Genomic DNA, 20,632 nt, shown 5'->3' on the forward strand with positions numbered 1-20,632 from the left:
ATTGAAGATGAATTTGAAGAGTATTTGTCCCTCTTGCTGTCTCAGTCTAGCTTTCTCCAACTTTCTCTATCGGTTTATTTCGTTATGCTTTTGCAAAACACTGTCTACAGTCCTTTGTGGCTCCAACTCATTAAAACTCATCCATGTGAGGATTTATTTAAGCATATAATCAAATGAAAGAGCCATCATCAAAACAATATTTTATAGCCCCAGTGACTTGCTTGCATTTGGCCTATTAAGAGCAATTACAAAACATTTGCCAGTTCCAGCTTTAAAGCATGAGGATTGCTACTGTGTTTTGTTTTATATCAGCTGTTGGTCAGACAAAAAAGTGCAGTTTGAAGACACCACCTTTGGGAAATTGTGATGCTCTAGTATTCACTATTTTCTTGCATTTTATTCTTGAAATGATTAATCCATTTAAAGAAAACAAATTATTAACTAACAATGAAATAATTATCTATCTATACATTCTGTACATTCAATGTCAAGCCTTAAAACACTCAAAATGATATGAAGTAAGAGCCACCAAAAAGCTACGTCTTTCAGATGCTACTAGAATCTGTCGTTGTGACTTTCAAAATAATACCTGTGTCAATTTGAAAGTGTCTCTTTTTGTCTGTGTAACTCCTTGTCTCCACCTGTGCTCGTATCTTTTAAGTGATGGTTTGGCAGTGCCTGCTAGGTGCTGTCACAACAGCTTGATGGGTGACAGTGAAGAAGTCAGATTAGGGAACCCAGATAACCCTGTCAACACAATCTCCACTCCCTGACACAGCTACCAGAGCCTCGGGTTGTATAGACAACACCAGAGAGACTGACATTTGGTAAAATTCTATACACTGAACTGTGCTGAGTTGCATACTGAGCTAGTCTGACAACGCGCTTTACGTCAGAGTATTTCAGATCCTTTTGAGCAGCTCAGACTGGGATTTGATTGATAGTCAGTTGTTGATTAGAAGAAATATTGTTTGAGAGATACTGGAAACTAATGAGCACCAGCTAAATCTTGTCAGCACGGCGAGAATGAGGTTGAAGTTCAGAAAAATGCCATAAGGGAAAAAACAAAAGTCAATTAAAGGATATCTGTGTTTCTTAAGTTAACATTAACCTGCATGTGCTTCTGCAGATGAGTTTCTAGATGTGAGGGTCTGGTGTTTCAAGATTTTCACCTTCGGATGTAATGATTGAAATTAAAAATGGCTGCTGCAGACCTTTGACAGCGGCGTGGTGAGGAAGAAAGGCAGAAGCTGATTCCAAGGTTATCTGTGGTGCCACAGCTGGCATTTTGAAGGAGCAGCTTTCAGCTCACAAACTGCGGGAAATGACATTTACGCCCAGTCCTCTACGGACACATGGGCGTTGATGTGTGTTCTTCCTTTTTGTGAGTGCGCACGCATATGACAGTTTATGCCTTCTTACATTTTCAGTCTTTTTTTTTTCTCTTTTAACTTTCTCCACTTTTTCCTTTCTTTCCTTTCCTTCCCTTTTATTTTGATACTTATTACACACTGCAAACGGTCCCATTTGTTTTTTACAGACATGAATGAACAGAAAACCTCCAGATGCCAGTAGTTGGAAGGAGAGAGTTGAGTGTGCCTTTCCTAGCAACAATTACGGAAACGTTGTGGAAAAATGACCAGTTATTTCAGTAAGGGATCTATCAGTATCTATAATTGAATCACTTAAGCACTGCTGGCTATTAGCTGGAGAGGAGACTCAAGCTTTTAGAGAGATCAAAAGTGTTGTACTTGTGCTCATGACATCATAGGAATACTGACTGAGCATGGAAACAAGCTGAATGTTGCGTCTGCTCTATGGCGAGCACTTGCACTCTCTTGTGATATGTACAATACACATTCACTTACTGTATATGCGAGTGTATGTTTGTATGTTTCTGTCTTTGTTCGCACACATATTCCTGATCCACTCAATGTAATTGGTTTATACACTGTAGCAGTTGAATTAGAATGAATCTTTTTGCCAGCAAGGTTCAATGACTTCTCTGTCCCACTTTCTTCCCTCAGGCCTTCACTCCACCATCTGTTTCTATGAGTGATGGCAGCATGCTGAGACACAAATCTATGTTTGAGTGTGCGTGTGTGTGTCTGTCTGTCTGTCCATGTGTGTTGAGGCTTATGCTCAATCAGAATGTCTTTAGGGTGTTGATGCACATCTCTTGAGCTGCGAAAGACTGTGGTAATGGACATCTGATTGGCAGTAATGCATGAATACCACCAAATTGTATCACAGGGCTGCTTCTGCCCAAACGTGATTGGAGACAGTAATAAGTCTGAGGAAACGCAGAAATTACGTTCTGAGCAGCCGGAGAACGGATATGTAAGCTGTTTGGAAAGTGACTTGGAAAATAAACAGGACGTAGACACGTCTTGGACACATAAACTACACATGTGTACATATACACTTTCCTAGTTCAAAGCATTCATTCTAGCAGAGAGGAGTTAAAAGATAAGGCTAGCATTATTATTATTATTATTATCAACAAAACCCATTAAAATATGGAAACCAACTCTCCTTAAATGTGTCAGCGTGATCCATCTGAAGTTCTTTTCAAATGGTCCAACAGAGTTAGAATCCCCACACCTTTCCAGCGACAAAATTTACTGAACTACTGAAGATATATATCTTTGAAAAGAAATTGGTCAGGGCCATATAATTTCATTTTTTAAAAAGGTTCAGTAATTTCATTAAACAGCTAGACGATGTGGTTTTTAGTAAACGCTACTCCAATAGGAGGAAATAGTGCAATTGTTTTTGGCTATTTTCAGCCATAGATTAAGATGCAATTGGTGCACTAGTGAGTGTTTCCGGCACCACGACTGTGAATGACTTTGTGTTGATTGGCTCAAAATAAACTACAGTTTCCGTGTTCATTGTAATGAAAGAAGCCTCCAACTAGTGTAACATGGTGGCATTTTTGGACAATGGAAGTCTAAGAGGAATACAGTGTATCAGGCTTTGGCAGCATAGACAGTACTTGTTAATAGGATCAATTCATTTTCTTGGAATTTGTTGACACTATTAAAAAAAATACAGAATATGGCCAGGCTTATCATTTTTTCCTCTCTGCTAATGTGAAGTCATGTACCTCAGATAGTGTTGTTAACATTGTTTGACCTTGACGTAATGTAATAATTTAACGTGGACTTTGCTGTGATGAATAGAGCATATGCTTCTCTGCGTCTCAGTTTAGAACAAATATACAAACCCCAGGAGAGCAAGGCATTGTGAGATACTGTTTTTTTCTTCACATGTCCACGCATCCAGGCCAGTAAGAGAGTAGAAGGAGTGTTAACATCAAATCAAAGGGAGGAAAGGAGTGAAATGCACAGAGGAGAAAAAGCATTGAAGACATAATTACATATGGGGGAAATGGACAAGGTAGATAGAGGGAGAAGAGACGGTGCAAGAAGTGTTGGACTGAAGCGACGGACAAGATACCGGAGAAGAGAGGGAGAAAGGGCAGGGGATGAAGGAGAGCGGTGAAATGAGGCAGAGGGAGGGGATGGAAGAAAGAGGATTTATTGAGACTGCAGGGAAGAGCAGCGTGATAGCTCTCTGATGGATTAGTGGAATGTATGAGAAATGGAGTGAAGATAGGATAGAGTGTGAGGGGAGAAAAGTGAAGTTTTTGCATCTCCTTGAGGCAGTTCTAAACACTGGTATCATTAATGTAGTTGAGAGCAAAGCGTTTGCCGTGTCAAAGTCTTTTCTTTAAAGGCCACCTGTGGGTATTACAGAGGGAGAAATCAGGCAAGAGAGGGAGAGAGACGGGGACAGGGTGACAGTCAGATACCTTTAATGAGAAATTGAGTTGGAAAAAGAGAGGAGATACTGGAAAAATAGAATCAGGAAATTGCTGTAGCCTGCAGGCAGATAGGAGACAGTGTGAAGAAGGAAGAATAAGAGAAAAATGACTATTATTTACAAAGGGCAGAAAGTATACTGTCTTTATTTCAGTTTAGATTTGCTCACTGCAAACCAGGTTAGTGATAGACCTTGGGAGTGTGGACATTTTGGGAAAGTGAAGACATTTTGGCAGGTGAGACACCTTTAAAGGACTGTTTGAGGGCTAATTAGGTTAAGGTTAGGGTCAGGTTAAGGGGCTAGGGAATGCATTATATCACTGTGTGTCCTTACAAAGATAGGAGTGCGCGCGCGCGGTGTGTGTGTGTGTGTGTGTGTGTGTGTGTGTGTGTGTGTGTGCGCAAATGTGTGTCAATCTGTCTGTCGGTCTTCAGGGTGTTGTGCAACCAAGCTTTTGTATATTTATTTAGACAGAACCACAGTTAAACAGTTTCTCTTTGATACGCTCGTGAAAGGAGTTGGTCTCTCAGCAGGAAAAAAAAAAAAAAACCCTCTATACGTTTCATGCCAAATAAATATTTCATATTTCAAATCCAGCAGACTTTGAGCAGAGATGATACTCTCACAATATTGTTTAGATCCAACAGTCCCATGTTGTGTTATCCAGCCCAGTCAAGCTCCTTTGTCTGTCTCTATCTGTTCAGCCCAAAGAAGGGAAACTGGAAACAAAGACTCCAATTAGTCAGGCAATTAGACTCTTGTTTTGTGTCCTCTACTCATCCTCTGAGTCACACACTAATAGCTGTTCTTTCCTCTTCCATCTCTCATTTGCCCTTCACTTGCTCTTTTATGTTTTTTTCCCCCCTCTACCAGCATGGCATTCTGTACAAAATCGCGTCTCAGTGATATTCACTGCAATGTACTTTTCCTTTGAAGATACAGAAAGCATTTATAATTCCCTCTCTGTTTCTGCTGTTCATTTGCTATTTATCGCTCCTCCTTCATCTTCCTTTCTGCCTGTCTCTCTGTCTCTTCATCTCTTTCAAACACAGCCCGCCTCGTCATCCATCACAGGAAGACTGGTGTGACCATTCTGCACGCACACACACACACACACACACACACACACACACACACACACACACACACACACACAAATGCAAAACACCTCTGTCCCTCCTACTTTGTGCTGTCTTTCTCTTTCTCCATCTTTCTCTCCGGAGTTTAGTAGAAAACTTTTGGACAGAGCTATCTCAAATTTCATATTCCCTTCACTTCTCTCTTCTTTGTTTCTGTCCATATCTATATTTGGATCGTGATTAATTTCTGTCTTTTATTTCCCCAAAGAATATCTGTGTTCTTCACACCAAATTGAAAACAAAAACAAGACATAAACGCAAAGAAATGACGCAAAGTTTAAAAAAAAGAACTAATTATCAGCAGACAAGTGCAGAGTCAGACCCACAGGACTCGCAAAAGTCTCACCTCAACAGTGGAACTAAATTACATGGACCAAAACTGAAATTGTTACTGAGCAGGCATATAAAAATGACTTCAAATCACAACAAAAAAATACAAAGGAAATAACCAAACAAAAGCTAGAAAAGTATGTGAATAGGACTTGATATTTTTCTCTCTTCCTCTGTTTATCCATCCCACTGTTATGAGCCTTTTGTTTGTCTCACTCTCACTCTGCTCTGTTGATATGCCTGCTATCTGTGGCGTGTGTGTGTGTGTGTGTGTGTGTGTGTGTGTGTGTGTGTGTGTGTGTGTGTGTGTGTGTGTGTGTGTGTGTGTGTGTGTGTGTGTGTGTGTGTGTGTGTGTGTGTACGGAACAATTCTGGTAGACATAGAGACTCAAACGCAGAGAAAGTCACAGCAGATGAAGGTGGAAGTGAAAAGTCAAAGTCTTTACTGGAGCTCAAATAGGTCATACACAGGCAGTCCAAACAGGGCAAACAGAAAATATCCAAAAACTGAGAGAAATCTGAGTCAAAAAATCCATGTGATCAAATCACTAGGAAGGAACGCTAGAGAGATACGCACACAAAAGGTAACAGACAATCTGGGGTAGGAGAAACAGGGAAGTGTATATATACACAGGGTTGACAGACAGGAACACCAGGGGCAGGTAAGTTATTGGAGGCAAGTGTGGATTATCAAAGGCAGGAGACACACGAAGGCAGGAAACTGAAACTGAAACAACAAGGCAGGTTAGTATTTCAAAGTAAAACAGGAAGTAATGCATAAAACAGACAAGATGTTACTGTGTGTGTGTGTGTGTGTGTGTGTGTGTGTGTGTGTGTGTGTGTGTGTGTGTGTGTGTGCGCGTGCATTGTCTTATCTGGCATCTTATAACAGGTTGACAGGTTTTTATTAGCCCAGCTGCCAGTCTGTCACTACTGAAGTCCAGGCTCTTTGAGTGTGCTCTGTGTGTTTTTACATTTTTACAAAAAAAAATCCTCAAATGTTGACAGACAATAGTATGTTGAGGATGCATTTGAGAGTTTTGAGTGCTTATCTGTATGACTGTTATTTATTTTAAGTGTGTAATCCTCCATGCCTGTGCTTGTGTACCAGCCTGACTCAGAAACACTGTGGCGGCAGACTGCATCCTCTCAGCTGTGACATTAGATTATCCCCCAGATGGAGTCGGATTATGGTCTGAAATAGACAACCTAATGAGTGGTCAGGAAATGTACTAATATTCCCTAAAACAGTCCACAGTCGTCTGCCCAGGGACAGGAACACAATAAATTAAAACTGGCAAAAATATCAGTTTCAGTTCAGGATGTTAAAAGAGAGATACATGATAAACTAAAATTTAATTTGGCAGAATTGGGACAGTGAGATTCAATTGCCTCATTTTGAAAACCAGTTTTGTTTTGTTTGATAGTAATATTTTAATTTGATACATATCCTTCATTATAGCCAGACGTTTGCCCTCTGTTCTCTGCTGGAGATAATTCTGACTACTCAATTTCCCCCCATATTCATTATAATCATAAAATGTTCGTCTGATCTAAGCTAATCAAATGAGTCTTTTGACTGTATTATGTCTGAGGTGAATCTAAAATAAAGTATTATTTTCTTTCCCTAAGTATGGCTCCGCTCAGAGTCTGGGGTTAGGGATGCCGTTATGTTTGAATCATTTGGGAAAGGGCAAGCAAGGCGCCAGAAGCTTAAAGTGCCACTTTAGTCCGCTGAGTGCCGTTTCGGCAGCTGCACCAAGAGGTGTTCCCTATTCATGAGAGAGTGACCTTAGCACACTGTCACTGCTCTCCAGCACCTGCAGTGATTTATTGTTTAGAGAACACTGGGCAGCCGGATGATGCAGCGGTGTTTTTGTGCGGAGCAGCACGTGACCACCCCCCTTCAGCCTTTGTCCTTCCCTTTCAACCAAATTGGGGAACAAAAACACACACATACACAGCAATATAAGTCTACACGCCAATTGTAATTTGGCATTCCTTACCATGAAAGCCCAGGTGTTTGTCTGGTTGTGCTTAGTTCGACATTAGCCAAACAGTCGATTAAAAAAAAAAATGAATCAGTCGTTCAGTGCATTTATCAAGAAAAAAATCCATCCTAAAAACCTTTGCTTTTTCTGCCCTTCTCTTTGGGTTTGCCCTGTTGGTTGGACAAAACAAGAAATTTCAAGATGTCACATTGCGCTCTGGAAACCTGTTTAATAGGCATCTGTCACTTTGTTCATTGTATTGACTAAAACAAATTATTTTAAACATAACATCATGTAACAGAAGTATTTTGCGTGCTTTGCATGTCCTTTTTCCTTGTTATCTCCAGGTGTGTGGAACTATTTTCAATTCAGGAGAAGATGAGCTTGTGTTTGTTTTCGGGAGACAAACGGGCACATCACAGAGAAACAAGGCACAGGAAACAGAAACAAATACGGAAAATGAACAGAAAAAAGCAGCCCATCAATCACCTATCATAGTGAACCCGAACACGAGTATGGAAAAGCCAAATGTTTTCAAAGTTCATTGTAGCAAAAGGCATAATTACCAATTATTAGGCTTCAGCAAACAGAATTAACATGATATTATTCAGAGGAATTGGATTTTCCAAAATACAGTACCGTTTTACCCTTATAGGAATACATTTTCTATGTATAAAAGGCACATGTATGAACAAACTTGGTCTGTATACACTATAGATGTTTGCTGTACATTTATGTACACAAATGTATGGTTTTAATTCACAGAACAGAGAGTCTCCTATCTACTTAAAGAAGTAAGGACATTATTGGTTTTATCTCCTAGGAAGCGAAGGGAACATTTGTCTCTGTCTTGTATATATGAGCGAGTACACTTACGCAGAATAACTGTTCAAATGTCTGTGAATTTAATGGCAATTTAAAGACACAACGAAACTTCAACCTTCCGTTAATGCATGTGGTTTTCGCTCCCTGTGTGTGTGTGTGTGTGTGTGTGTGTGTGTGTGTGTGTGTGTGTGTGTGTGTGTGTGTGTGTGTGTGTGTGTGTGTATTCATTCAACTATGATTGAGATTTAATGACGTGTGGAGCAGTGCTCAGGTGTCTCTCATTCACAAGCAGATGCTGCCCTATTATCCGAGATGTGTTTTTGATAAGAATAAAGCATTGTCGCTCAGTGTGTGTGTGTGTGTGTGTGTGTGTGTGTGTGTGTGTGTGTGTGTGTGTGTGTGTGTGTGTGTGTTTTATCAGTGCAGGGAATAACATACCAAATAAAACTTTAAATCAGACCTCTACTCATTTTAACCAGGAGTTCCAGAGAAATACTGGACCTTGTATAAGTGTAAAATGTTGATTTATGTGGAGTATCGATTTTCTTCCTCCCAGTCTCAAAAGGAGTGTTTTATTCATGACCAAGCGCTGATAATATCCTGGCTCATGGCTGTCTCTTTTGCCATCAGTGAGTTATATTTTAGACTGATTAACCTGTTTATGCCCAGGTCTAACTGACTTACACCAATCAGCCACAACATAAATATCAGCTACTGGTTTTAATGTTGTGGCCGATCGCTGTAAGTTTTTATGACTACTTTGTGCTTCTTTAGTCAAACTGTTTGCCTTAATCCTTTGCAGTCTCGTTACATCCTGATAGCCCTTTAGTTTTTGGTGTCCAAAAATTGCTCACAGCTGTATTTCTGGTAGGTCTCCACACAATAACTGTTGGTATGTTATGATAAATGTGTGTCGCTGAGAGATATCCTAAGGTGGAAGGAGCTTAGCGGCTTAATATAGAAAGATCCTTTTTTTCATCAGTGTCAAATATGTAACAATAACTTGCTCTTTGTTTCCCTTCAGCCTGATCTCATCCAGACGATACTACTTTGAGATCCTCCACAAGCAGGATGACAAGGGGTCAGATCACGTGGAGGTTGGGGTAAGTGGACCGTTCACTCCTCTGTACCAGTGTCTCTCTCAGAAGTGGTGTTTTGCACCTCAGGCAAAAGCTAAGGGATGAGTGGGGCTTCATTTCGAGATGAAGTTTCAAAGGAGAGCCCACACGCTTCCTGTGAGACTGCGCTTTGAGTGGGAGGATAAATGATAAAAAGAGACCACTGGTGTGTGCATGGAATGAATCTGTTAACAAGCCCCGGGTTATGGTCATCATGGTGACCATCATCATCAGCAGAGCAGCAGAAGTTCTGCTGGAGTTGCTCTCTTGTTTCACAGAACTGCAGTGTCATTTTTGCCCCCTTAAGGTTAATATTTTTTTACTTCTTTCTCATTCTGTCTTTATCCCCTGAAAACTCTGGCTGAATGCCTCTGGCTGATTTCTTTTACCTATATTTTTGTCTTCCTATTAGATTTTTGTTAGTTTATTCCTGGGTCTTATATACGTAATGTCCTGTCATATTTCTGTTTCTACTTTCCTTTTTTTTCATTATTTTACATTTTACTCCACTCCCTATCCATGTCTACATTTTCGAGCCTTGCTGCAGTACTCTCCTCTGTGTTTCTCTAGTATCTCCGACCTTCAGTCTGTTCAGTGTGCAGTTCAGATACGCTGCTTCTGGGTGCCAGTTTTAAGAGAGGGTTTGACAGGGTGATGTAGGAGCACCATGCTGAACTCGATAGCTCTGTGGTGCCAGGAGGATCACTCATGAACTCAATGAGATGTAGGCGAAGGATTCTAAGTATTTGTACTTATGAGAAAGGGCGGCGGGCAGCTACTTCACAACCACCCCACACTTATACTTGGACCTCTACTCTATTAATATAGGTAAATCGGCACAATCAGATGGAAACTAGCCACAGCGATGTTTTCTCTGAAGTTTCACACAGGCAATATAAAATGTCCTGTTAGTGACAGGTCTCACAAGTACTATACAGTTGCTGTGTTGTGGGTTGTTGATGTGGGTGTGTTGTGAATATTCTGCTGATGATGTGCAAGTGTGACTAATAAATTACAGCCCATGACAGCCACATCCAAGAGGTAAACAGATACCTCCCCCTTTATTTGGAGAGCCTCTGGATAGGACAAACAGACTGAGATATTATGACCTTATAAAGTGGATGTAGCTAAACTGTTGGAAAACAGTTGCCTATTTACATATGCAGCAGATACGGAGCACCATTAGCATTCATGCCAGGCAGGTAGTGTACAGTAGATTTATCAGAGCTTTTTCACCAAAAATGACTCCCTGGTAGGGCCGAAAGCAAGGCTGAAGAGAGTGACGAAAATGAACCAAAAGAGTAAAATCATGGGCCATAAGACCAAAACAATCAGATGAAAGACAATAAAACGCTCCATAGAACTGAGGGGAACTTAAAAGTTAGTGTTAATTCATGGTGGGTGTGCCACTAGGAATTTTTTCCATTGTCAAAATACAAATGATCATTAAAACAGCTTTAAAAACACATGGATACATTATTTGAGCCAAACTCTCTGGATCATTTTTAATTTTCTCACTGGTACATGTAGTAACAGATAAACACAGACCCTTGTAATTTTTAATGCGTGTCTATTTCTGTTTTGAATCCATATGTATTAGAGGAGACATAGCTGTCTACAACCTCCTTAGGTGGATAGTGGAAACTAGCATTGCCCATTCCAAGATAGAAGAAAAGGGAGAAAATGCTAAAAAGAATTACACATAGTAAACTCACAAATCTTGCAGTTGCAAGTAAAATTTACAGCCCACAGACTAAAGGCCCACTGGCTTCATCTAAGGACAAAGGTCAACTGCACACAGCTGCCAAAAAGGAGGAGAGGAGAGGGAATAAGGAGGAGGAAAGAAATGGGGCTGGAATGTGGAGAAGAATATATACAGAGTGTTTGCTGGAGGCTTTTATATGAAGTATTTCTGTTCTAGCTGCCTCATACTATTCTTTTCTTATTCTCATCCAAATCATCAACTTCCCAGCAGACTTTGCAAGTCATCTAGAAAACTGTTCATGTGATTATGGGCACCAGCAAGTCAAGGTCATGTGGAAACCCGCCTCTTTCTCTGTCTCTCACTCTCTTCTTCTCGCTCCTCTTCCCCCTTCGGCCAACTACCCATGAGGCCATCAAAGTGGGTTTGTACTAGTACAAACAATTTAATGTTGCGTATAAAAGTCATGCAGCAAATCAAGATTGTGTGCAGGAATGTGTGTATGTGTGTACAGTACGCTATCTTAGTAAGGCCCTTGTGTGTGATTTAACAGCGGAATACATTTCACACCTTGACAAAAATAGCAGATTTACCGTGACCGGCCTACAACAGCATAAGCCCAGGGCTCACATAAATCCGCAGAAACCCAGGCACTCATTTGTTAAAGAGCAGATAGCGTGGATTCACAGCTCTTTCTTCTGTGTTTTGTGCCAAGATGTGATTGCATGGTCAAAGGTGGGTTGTTCCTTCGGGATTATATTTGTTTAACGGCACTTGTTATAGAGAAACGAGAGGGAGTAAACATCAGACAGTGCACAAGCACAGTCTGGAAGTTTACCTTTTGGCAAGAAATAAGAAAGGGAAGCCTTGTTCTCACTGTGTTTGCCCCCTTTCTTTTCCACTGTGTGAAGGATTTAGGGAGAATCGCTGCAGGAAGGCGGAACATAAACAGCATTAGAGACAGGAAGAGACGATTAGGAATACACTGTGCCTTCCCTAAGTGGATGGAAACAAGTGTATTTGTATGTATGAACAGCAGGCCAATGAATGAGGAGACTGTTGAGTTGTTAGATTGAGTAGGCAAGTTACCAAACCTGCACTCTGACTGAACCTTTCCACTACAGTCACACTCTACCTCAGGTTTTTCCCACAGTAAACTTCACATAAACTTTATTTAGAGTGATGACTGTTTTTTAAATGGATTACATTAGGTGAAAAAAAGATTTAGTGAGCAGTAGTTTCATTATATGTCTTATATGGCATTTGGATTTTTGTCAGTGAAAGACGGGACCTTTCCACTGGCCTAATGGAAAACGAATCTTGCTTGCCATGTGACAGACTAAAGGAAAGTGTCGGCCATTAAAAGGGTGTAATGGAGAGCGAGTGGGAGAAAGAAGAAAAGAAAGTCACGCCTTAATTAGTAATGGCAAGTTTAAGGAGAGGCAGGGGTGTGGGATTTAAATGCAGGATTTTAATGGTCCTGTTTTTATCACTCCTGTCAAGCCAAGTCTCAAACTGCTCACCAATTAATTCACACACCTGTGTATGCACACACTCGCACTCTTACACACACCCATCTACCCAACCCCTGCCGGCTCATGGGTGTATTCAAACAGTTACAACCATATACACACGTGCACACAGGCCTTTCAACGTTTGCCTCATGCTTTCCCTCCTAAATATAAATCAGTAGTGGTCCGTGCGACCCGAAGCCAGCTGTTAAAGTATATTGTGTGTGTCTCTATACAGTGAAAATAAATTAGATTTCTCTAAGTTTCTTTACCACTTCAACACCTTTTAGGGTTGACAATAGTTCAGCAGCTCTCAAACATATAGAGTCATTTTTTTTAACCTCAGTTCACTTTTTTTTACCTTTTTTCCCACATTTTTAACCTTTTTTTTTTAATGGTACTTTTACTCTGCTCTTTATCATTACCATGCACACATGTTCTTTTCTCCTCCCATAAATTACTTTTGTTTTCATTTTTTAACACATTGTGGGATCTCGGATTGAAATGAACGCAGTTTTGTATTTGGTTGTCTTTTATAGCAAATTTTTCTTTACAGGCCATGCGTGGTCCTTGCCTTTTGCCTTGTTGTACAGGTCATGATGTGACAATATCAGTTCTTTTTTAATTACATGATATTTCATTTTTCCACTGTCATTTCATTTTTTAACTTTGATCCTGAGTGTATGGAAAAACAAAGAACACCATGATTAACCTGTACCACAATGACTATAGCTCTTTAATGTCATGGGATCATTTTAATGCCATGTTCTTTGTCCTCTTTTTCTCTAGAGGGTAATATTAATGCTATTCAACACTGTAAAAACTGTAAATATTGCAGGGTTATCATCCAGGCTGTCCATCTTTATGAGGATGATGAAAATTGCAAGACATGCACATAAACTCTCAATGGGAATTCCATCCATTCAATCCATAGCCACAGCCGCCCCATATATCAAAATATGATATATATTCATTATCGAGAAGATCACACCATAAAACTAGACTGGCACTCGATGATTGATGAAAATGTTGAAAAATGCCTTATCTCGCAATGAAAGTGCTTTTAAAAATTCCTTGATCCATCCGTTTAACCGGATACGCACCAAAGTTGAATGGGTTCTATCCTGGCCCATACCCCATCCATCCACCAAGCTTGGTTCAAATAGGTTCAGTTGTTTTTGCATAATCCTGCTGACAAACAAACAAACGAAACAAACAGACAACTGGTAACTAATTATTGTTCTTCATGTAATTCTCTTTTTCAAAACCATTGTGTGAGAACTCGTGCATTTTGAGCGATCTGGGACTTAAAGCCATTAGTAGAGCTGATGTTCATTTCTCACTATCTTTCTTTTATGCCAACACTTCTTCTTGTCATCATGCAGATTTGATCAGACATATCCCATAGAGCACCATCCCACACACAACATACCATTTAACATTAAAAAGCTACACAGTGTCCCGTCACCCACACTCATTGTGTCCTTGTCATGTTAACTGCTTGTTATGTATGGGAAAGTATAATATTTGGAAATTGTGAGTTAAAGTGTTCATTAAATTTTAATATCCTTGAGCATGGGGCAGTTTCTCAGTTTCTCTCAAATTACCCTTACATAACTCAGTTTTTTCCCCTGACTTCAAGTTCCAGAGTTTTCATGTTTGTTGCAGTTTTGAATTCAATTTCCATTTAGTTAGTTTTTTAAACAACCCGAGCTTAACTTGGCAGTTTTTACATGTTCAGTCAGGCCTGTGCTTTCATGCTCACTTAGTCTAAAACCATTGATTTTTTTTTTTGTCTGTATTTTATCTCTATTTGTTTTTATTTATTTATTTATTCATCTGTTATCTCTTTTTCCTGTAAGCATTTTGTTGACTAAAGTACCTACATTTCCGTGGCATAAGTTTTATTCATGTGGCTGCAGAGCAAACACAAGGGATTGCAAGAAGTGTGCTAGAAAATTATGTCATGTATGTTCGACTTGATTTGAATCTAATTAGTGTTAGTGTGAGTAACTAGTTTCCCCACAGACCACATACGTAGGGCATCACTGTAGACACACTGAATATGATGTGTCTTTAATTGCTATGGTTATTGGACTAATTTGTCTTTCTGAAATGTAATGCTAATGTATAATTCAAAATAGAAAATCAAAGAACCTGTCTCTGTATCCACCTCCTCATCTTTCTTGAATATGGCTCCTTTATCCCAAGGCAAGACATGATATGACATGAAAAACAAGCCACTGTTTTCATATCAGTGTGATAGGGAATGGAGAGTGGCATTCATCCTCTAGCATGCAAGTGTTTAGTTCTGTTCAGTTGTCAATTGAGAAAAGAGCATAATCAGTCATGAGCTGTACTTGTTTCCATGCTGTAGGTTTTGGTTGGCTCTTGTCTTTGGTTAAGTGCTTTTTCAGCTCTTCTTCACTGTCTGCTTCCTTGTCAACTTTGCTTGTACAAGGGTTCTACAACTTGTATCAGCAAAGCTTCAAAACACAGGCAGTCCTCTGTGCTCTGTTTGGGAGGTATCTGTTCAGAGCCTGTCAGGAATCTCTCCTTGATGCGCTGCTGCCAGGCGCCTGTCAGCGGGCAGCATCATAGCGGCAAGCCTCAGACTTTCCATTAGTGCCACTGGTAAAACTCACACTTTGTTTCTCCTCCTACCAAAGCTGTCATAACTTTTCTTACATCCCATCAGCAAATGGAATGTTTTCATATTTTATTCCTATTCTTGAGAAACAGATATATCAATATTTAAATCAGGTCATTAACAATGACTTGATTGGTCAGCTATATCTAACAAAAACATTTTGCCTGAGTACAGTTTAGGGTGCCTTGTACAGTAAGCTTCATCTCTGCCAGTAGCCCTTCAGGTTTGTCTGTTTTGCAGAAAATGCTGTCTAATAAAGTTATAATCAATCTTCTCATCTAACTCTTCACAAGGAAGCAAATAAGCATATTTCCCCAAGATGTCAAACTATTCCATTAATAATTCAGAATATATATTGGTTACTAAAACAGCAGATATACTGTAGCTCTGAGTCAGATTACACAGAAGATATTTAGCACATCTGTAACTACTACAGCACTAGTTGCTGGTCACAAAAATTCTTGCTTACATACAGAACATTGGGATTTATAGGTAAAAGAAAATAGAATAAAAAGTGCCACTTTCCCCTAAACCTAACCAAGCTATGAGACAGATAAACATTCAAAGGTTTTTAATATGTGCTTTATTTTAGTTGTTAGCTGTCACTATGCCTTTTTTGTACCATAACTACAGGATATAATTCTCGGTTTGTTAGCAACATGTCATTCTCAATGAAGTCACAGTTAGCCAACTAGTTGTCTGGCAACAGGAACACAAACACGGGTCAATGAGAGCACTTGTGCCGTCTTCTACCTTTCATTAAAAACTCAAAATGAGTGATCACAGACAGTTCATGAGGCTTATTAACTGTCCTGGCAATAGTGAGAACTGTGAGCACCAATTCCACCCCAGGAATAACCCCCACTCTGTTTGTGTCTTGTGATTGTTTTGTACCTCGGCTGCGACATGGTTGTCACAGTATTTAGTGGACTTTATGTGAACTTTCTAACTGCTACATCCACAGAGATCAATCACCTTGTTTATTTGAGAAGGATTACAGCAATACATGCCGTCAACAATGAGCCGTATGTGTCAAACTCTTCAAGGTTCTCAACTTGAAGCCCCAGTCTTTTCAGGATTTAGGAGATTTTATCTCATGGGTACACTTTTTCGCTCATTGTCTTGTTTGTCTTTGTCTTCCTTTCTCTCTTTCTCCGTTAGCTCACCATAACTAAATCTTAGTGAGTATGTACAGCTGCAGGACAGTGTATGTGGGAGTGACTCAAAAAAACTACAGTGGCCTTCTAATGGTATAAAGAAACATGTCATACAGAGCAACCATGTAGTTCAAATATGTGTTCTTAATAGTTTTTGGACAACAGTGGAGCTCTATGTCTATCATGAAAAATCTTGAATTGCCAGTTATATCTTTCAATCTAGCATTCTCCTCAAAATTTGGAAATAATCTCATGTGATAATTGCATTGACTCTAATAACTATCATAGCTATCATCATAACTATCACTTTCCAGGTTGTCCTGCCCTCAAAACAATAGTGAAGTTGGTCACACTAACTGTAAACAAGGTCCTGATCTAATTTATAATGGCCATGCAAACTCATCAAACCTACCCTGTTTAAATAAAGGTTAAAAAAAAAAAAAAAAAAAATTAAAAACAACAAAGTAGTTGATTGTTGGTGCCTTTTTCCCTCGGGCTGGTGTTGTCAGGCTTGTTCACAGCTGTCTTGTTCTGCTCTCCAGTCTGCCACTGGATTTTCTCTGTTTACAACTCCACCAGTTTGGGCCTAAAGCCAGGTGTGTGTGTGATTAAGACAGAAAAGAGGAGAGAAAACAGATATAATGCATACAGTGAACCATCAGTCCTCCACTGAACAAATGGACATGGAAAAAAGCTGGACAACATTTGTCCAGTTGAAGCTGTCTGATTCAAGGAAAAATATTTCCTCTTCTCTGTTCCTGCTTTATTCACCTTTATTCCATCTTCAATTCATTGCAAATTCCATGATTCACTGAGAGATACTGTGTTGGAGGGCTTCCGGCTTTGGAGCAGCTGATTTAATTGAGGGAAACAAATGCAACAGCAGCCAGGTCTCTCGTAAGCAATAAACTCCTGATCATCAAGGGATTAAAAAAATAACCTTTGCCTGATGGAACCAGAGGCAAAACTACCTGTGTGGGTGTTTGTGTGTAGTTGTGTAAGATGGAATGAAAGTGCTATATGTGTGTCACTCCAGTGGGCAGCAAACCACGCACTATGAGCTGGAGTCACACCCACTTTTTTTCAGCTGATTGAAAACAGTATCAAACGCTCATATTTAACTGACTGGCATGATGGAACGTGATGAAACAATATTTGTTTAAGAGTGTGTGTCTCTTATGCACTTAAAGTTGATGTGACAGCAGCAAAGTGTTGAGCTCCAGTGAGCCTTGACAATGACGGACCCTCTTACTATATGCACGCGGGCGACTGAAACGAAGCATCACTGTCATTGACTCTCATTTGAAATTTCACGAAATCATGCTTTACCTGGATTTTGCCATTATGAGTTGCATTTCTCTTTGCAGAGCCATGTCCTGTTTTTTTTGTTTGTTTTTTTTTTTTTTCTTTCCATTCTGCGGCAATGCAGCTAACCTGTTGTAGTCTATACTGAAACAAAATGGTATGTTGCAACAAAAAGCTCCAGAAGAACACTGTGTCATATGATTAAAAGCTCCAGAAAAAGCTAGAAAGATTTTTTTTTTTTTCGCAAACCACTGCTTTCAAGGTCAAGAATGAACTTTCACAAAAAACAGTGTGTTGTTTTTCAGTAAATAGGATCAGTGGAAAGGCTTCCCTACTTCTTGAACAGACAGACGACGTTTTGACATGTCACAGTAGGAAAGGCACATGTAAATAATTGAATTAATGATGGCTGAATTACATTTAGCAGCTTCATCTCAGGGTGCTTGCATTGTGCATGCTGGTTTACTGTCACACTGTCACAGCTTACTGGGACACTTAAATAGAGCAGATAACGTTGTTAGTAACATCTTTGCTTTTCATGCTACAAGTCTAAAAGTCTGCTGTGAAAATGGCAGAGTCTGCCCACTTGATCTGACAGCCTGCTATGCGGTAAAAGCTACTGTCAATCATCCAGTGTTCCCGTCTCTCTCCTCGCTTCGATTATCTTTTATGTTTGTTTAGTTGCATTTAGTTTCCCTAACAACTGAGCACATCCTCAACTCATTCATTCATCACTGACACCACTGATGATTTTGATTTTTCTGTAATGTACTTTTTTTAAAATGTTGTGTTAAGTTGGGTAAAACAAAACCTTTAAAATTTTAAGTTACAACACATATGTCTTCACCACTTTTTTTGCCCTTCCCTGAGACAGACTGTGACAGCCTTCTGACTCGACCTTGAGGACCATTACCGGGAAATAATGACACAGTCTTGAAGCCTTGGGTGGCCTGCTGAGCTGCTCACTGCTGCTGCTCAGCATGATGTTGCACTGATGTGTCCTTGCCTGTTTTTCTTTTATATGTGCACCTGTGTGGATATGTGGGCTTCGATATCAATGTTTCAGCATGACTGTGAGGAAGTGGCATAGAGTAGATACAATAGTATAACAAATGCTAGATTTGCACTTTTAGTTATCAGCAATTGGTGTGCGTATTAGTGCTACATGAATGGCAAAATGTGGATTGCAACACAATCTAAAGCAGTAACTGAGTGTGTATGTGTGCATTTGTTTGGCATACAAATATAGAGGCATTTGCATGAGCCTGAGGAGGATGTTTATATTTGTATTCTCAGCCTGAGGGTTGGAAAATGACCTGTCTCCTGTGATTACATCCTGGGTAACCAGAAGTGACATGGTAATTGGGAAATCTATTTAAAAGAATTGTAGCTTGTCTCTCTCTCTCTCTCTTTCTCACGCTCTCGCTTTATTTCTTTCTCCATGCTTTCTCTGTTTTCAGGTCATTACTAGATCTTCCTTTTTTTACACCTACTCGTCAGCGTCTTATTCCTACGGCTCTGTTCTCGCTCCTTTCACAGTCTATTTTCTCTGATTTTTTGCTGTTGTTTGCTCATTTCTCCTTTCCTTCCTCACCCCTTACGGCTTCACATTTCATGTTCTCTGTTTATGTGCCACTCTTTTTTTACATGTTTCCTCTTCTCTCTCTGGCTAAGTTTGTTTATACAAAAACCCAACATCAGATCGATCCTGATGTCGCCGGGATCAATAACACAGAGTGGCACAGATTAGCCTGCAAACAGTGATGGACAATTTCTGCTCACCTTATACTTTCCACATGTTGGCATTTAGTTTTCTCTACTCACTCAGTCCCCTTTCTCTCCCGCTCTGCTTTCACACACAGTGGCGTCCATTCCTCCCTGGTCTGAAATATGAAGTGATAGACTCAGCTTACATCTCCCTGTACACAGGTAAGAGTTATTCTGCCCTGCCAGTACATTACATGGAAATCTATTCTGTCATCTCGTCTTGGAAATAAAATCAATTTCACCATGAATTTCAAAAAGTTAAGTTTTCAGATGTTTGTGTCTAAGGTACTCATGAAACAGCTTCACTAATCTTGTCTGGAAACGATCAGTAGTTTAATGTCACAGAATCAGACTTTTTTGAACCAAGATGTGTTTCCCGCTTATCAAAATCACATTTATTGCCTTGGCATGGAATATCTTCTCTCTGTGAGGCCAAAAAGAAGATAAAGAACCAAGGAGATGCTCTATTTTTCTCTCGTGCTTGTAGCAGAGATGAGAGCTCTAGCTTCTGAGCGGATGTCTAACCTCTGCAGTGCCAAGAATAGCAGTGTGTCACAGGGATTCAGTTATTGTTAACAAGGGAAAATGCCAGCCGCACAGAAAGTGATGTGTGGAGTTGTCAATTTGGGCAAATCTACAGTGTTCAGTGGATGTGTGCCAAATGCTGCCTTCTTGTTTAGGACAAGCTATGACAGAGAAGAATCTCATCTGACTCCCTCCACCCATCCATCCCTTCTCCTCCCTTTATGCCACGCTTTCTGCCTCGCAGGTTTTCCCTATTTTGTCACTGTGGAAAGTGTTTAAATATTCACCCCTGTTTGGCAAAGGAAAACGTTTGCTGGCTTGTCCAGAAATATCGCAGATGTATTTAGTTTAATTAGGGCTCTTATTGGCTTACAATTAGCATCATTGTGTGTTCAGCATTTGTAGCACTTCAAGGAGGAGTAAGCGATTCTGGAGAAAGACTGCTGATATTTGAACTCAACAGCAAAAAACAAATACACCCCTCCCTTCGGCGCTCCTCAGAGGCTCCACCCCCCAAATTCATGGACATGGATTTCAAAGGCAACGACACTAACAACTGGGCCAGCTGACCGAAAGAGAAAATTGGGCGGAATCCAGAGCATCTCAAGTGGATACTCTTTCTCATTTTTTTCTGAAGCAAAACAACCATTATAATATATAACGTCTTCATGCCTTTCAACTCTCTGAGGTCTATCCACCGTTGGAAAGCCTCACCGATGATATCGTGGCTCTTGCCTCTCATCTGATCGTAACACTTCTTTTTCAGTTTTTCTTCTTCTGACCT

At 40.0% G+C, this 20,632-nt stretch overlaps 1 protein-coding gene across 1 annotated transcript in view; it reads left to right on the forward strand.

Annotated features, from left to right (window-relative positions):
* Window positions 1-20,632, forward strand: part of b4galnt4a (beta-1,4-N-acetyl-galactosaminyl transferase 4a) — a 131,880-nt gene that overhangs the window by 98,945 nt on the left and 12,303 nt on the right. Inside the window, 2 exon segments of the mRNA XM_040133915.1 lie at window positions 9,138-9,216; window positions 19,419-19,485. Coding sequence (XP_039989849.1) covers window positions 9,138-9,216; window positions 19,419-19,485 — 146 coding nt within the window.

This window comes from Xiphias gladius, chromosome 8 (assembly GCF_016859285.1).
Source record: "Xiphias gladius isolate SHS-SW01 ecotype Sanya breed wild chromosome 8, ASM1685928v1, whole genome shotgun sequence".
Taxonomy (NCBI): domain Eukaryota; kingdom Metazoa; phylum Chordata; class Actinopteri; order Istiophoriformes; family Xiphiidae; genus Xiphias; species Xiphias gladius.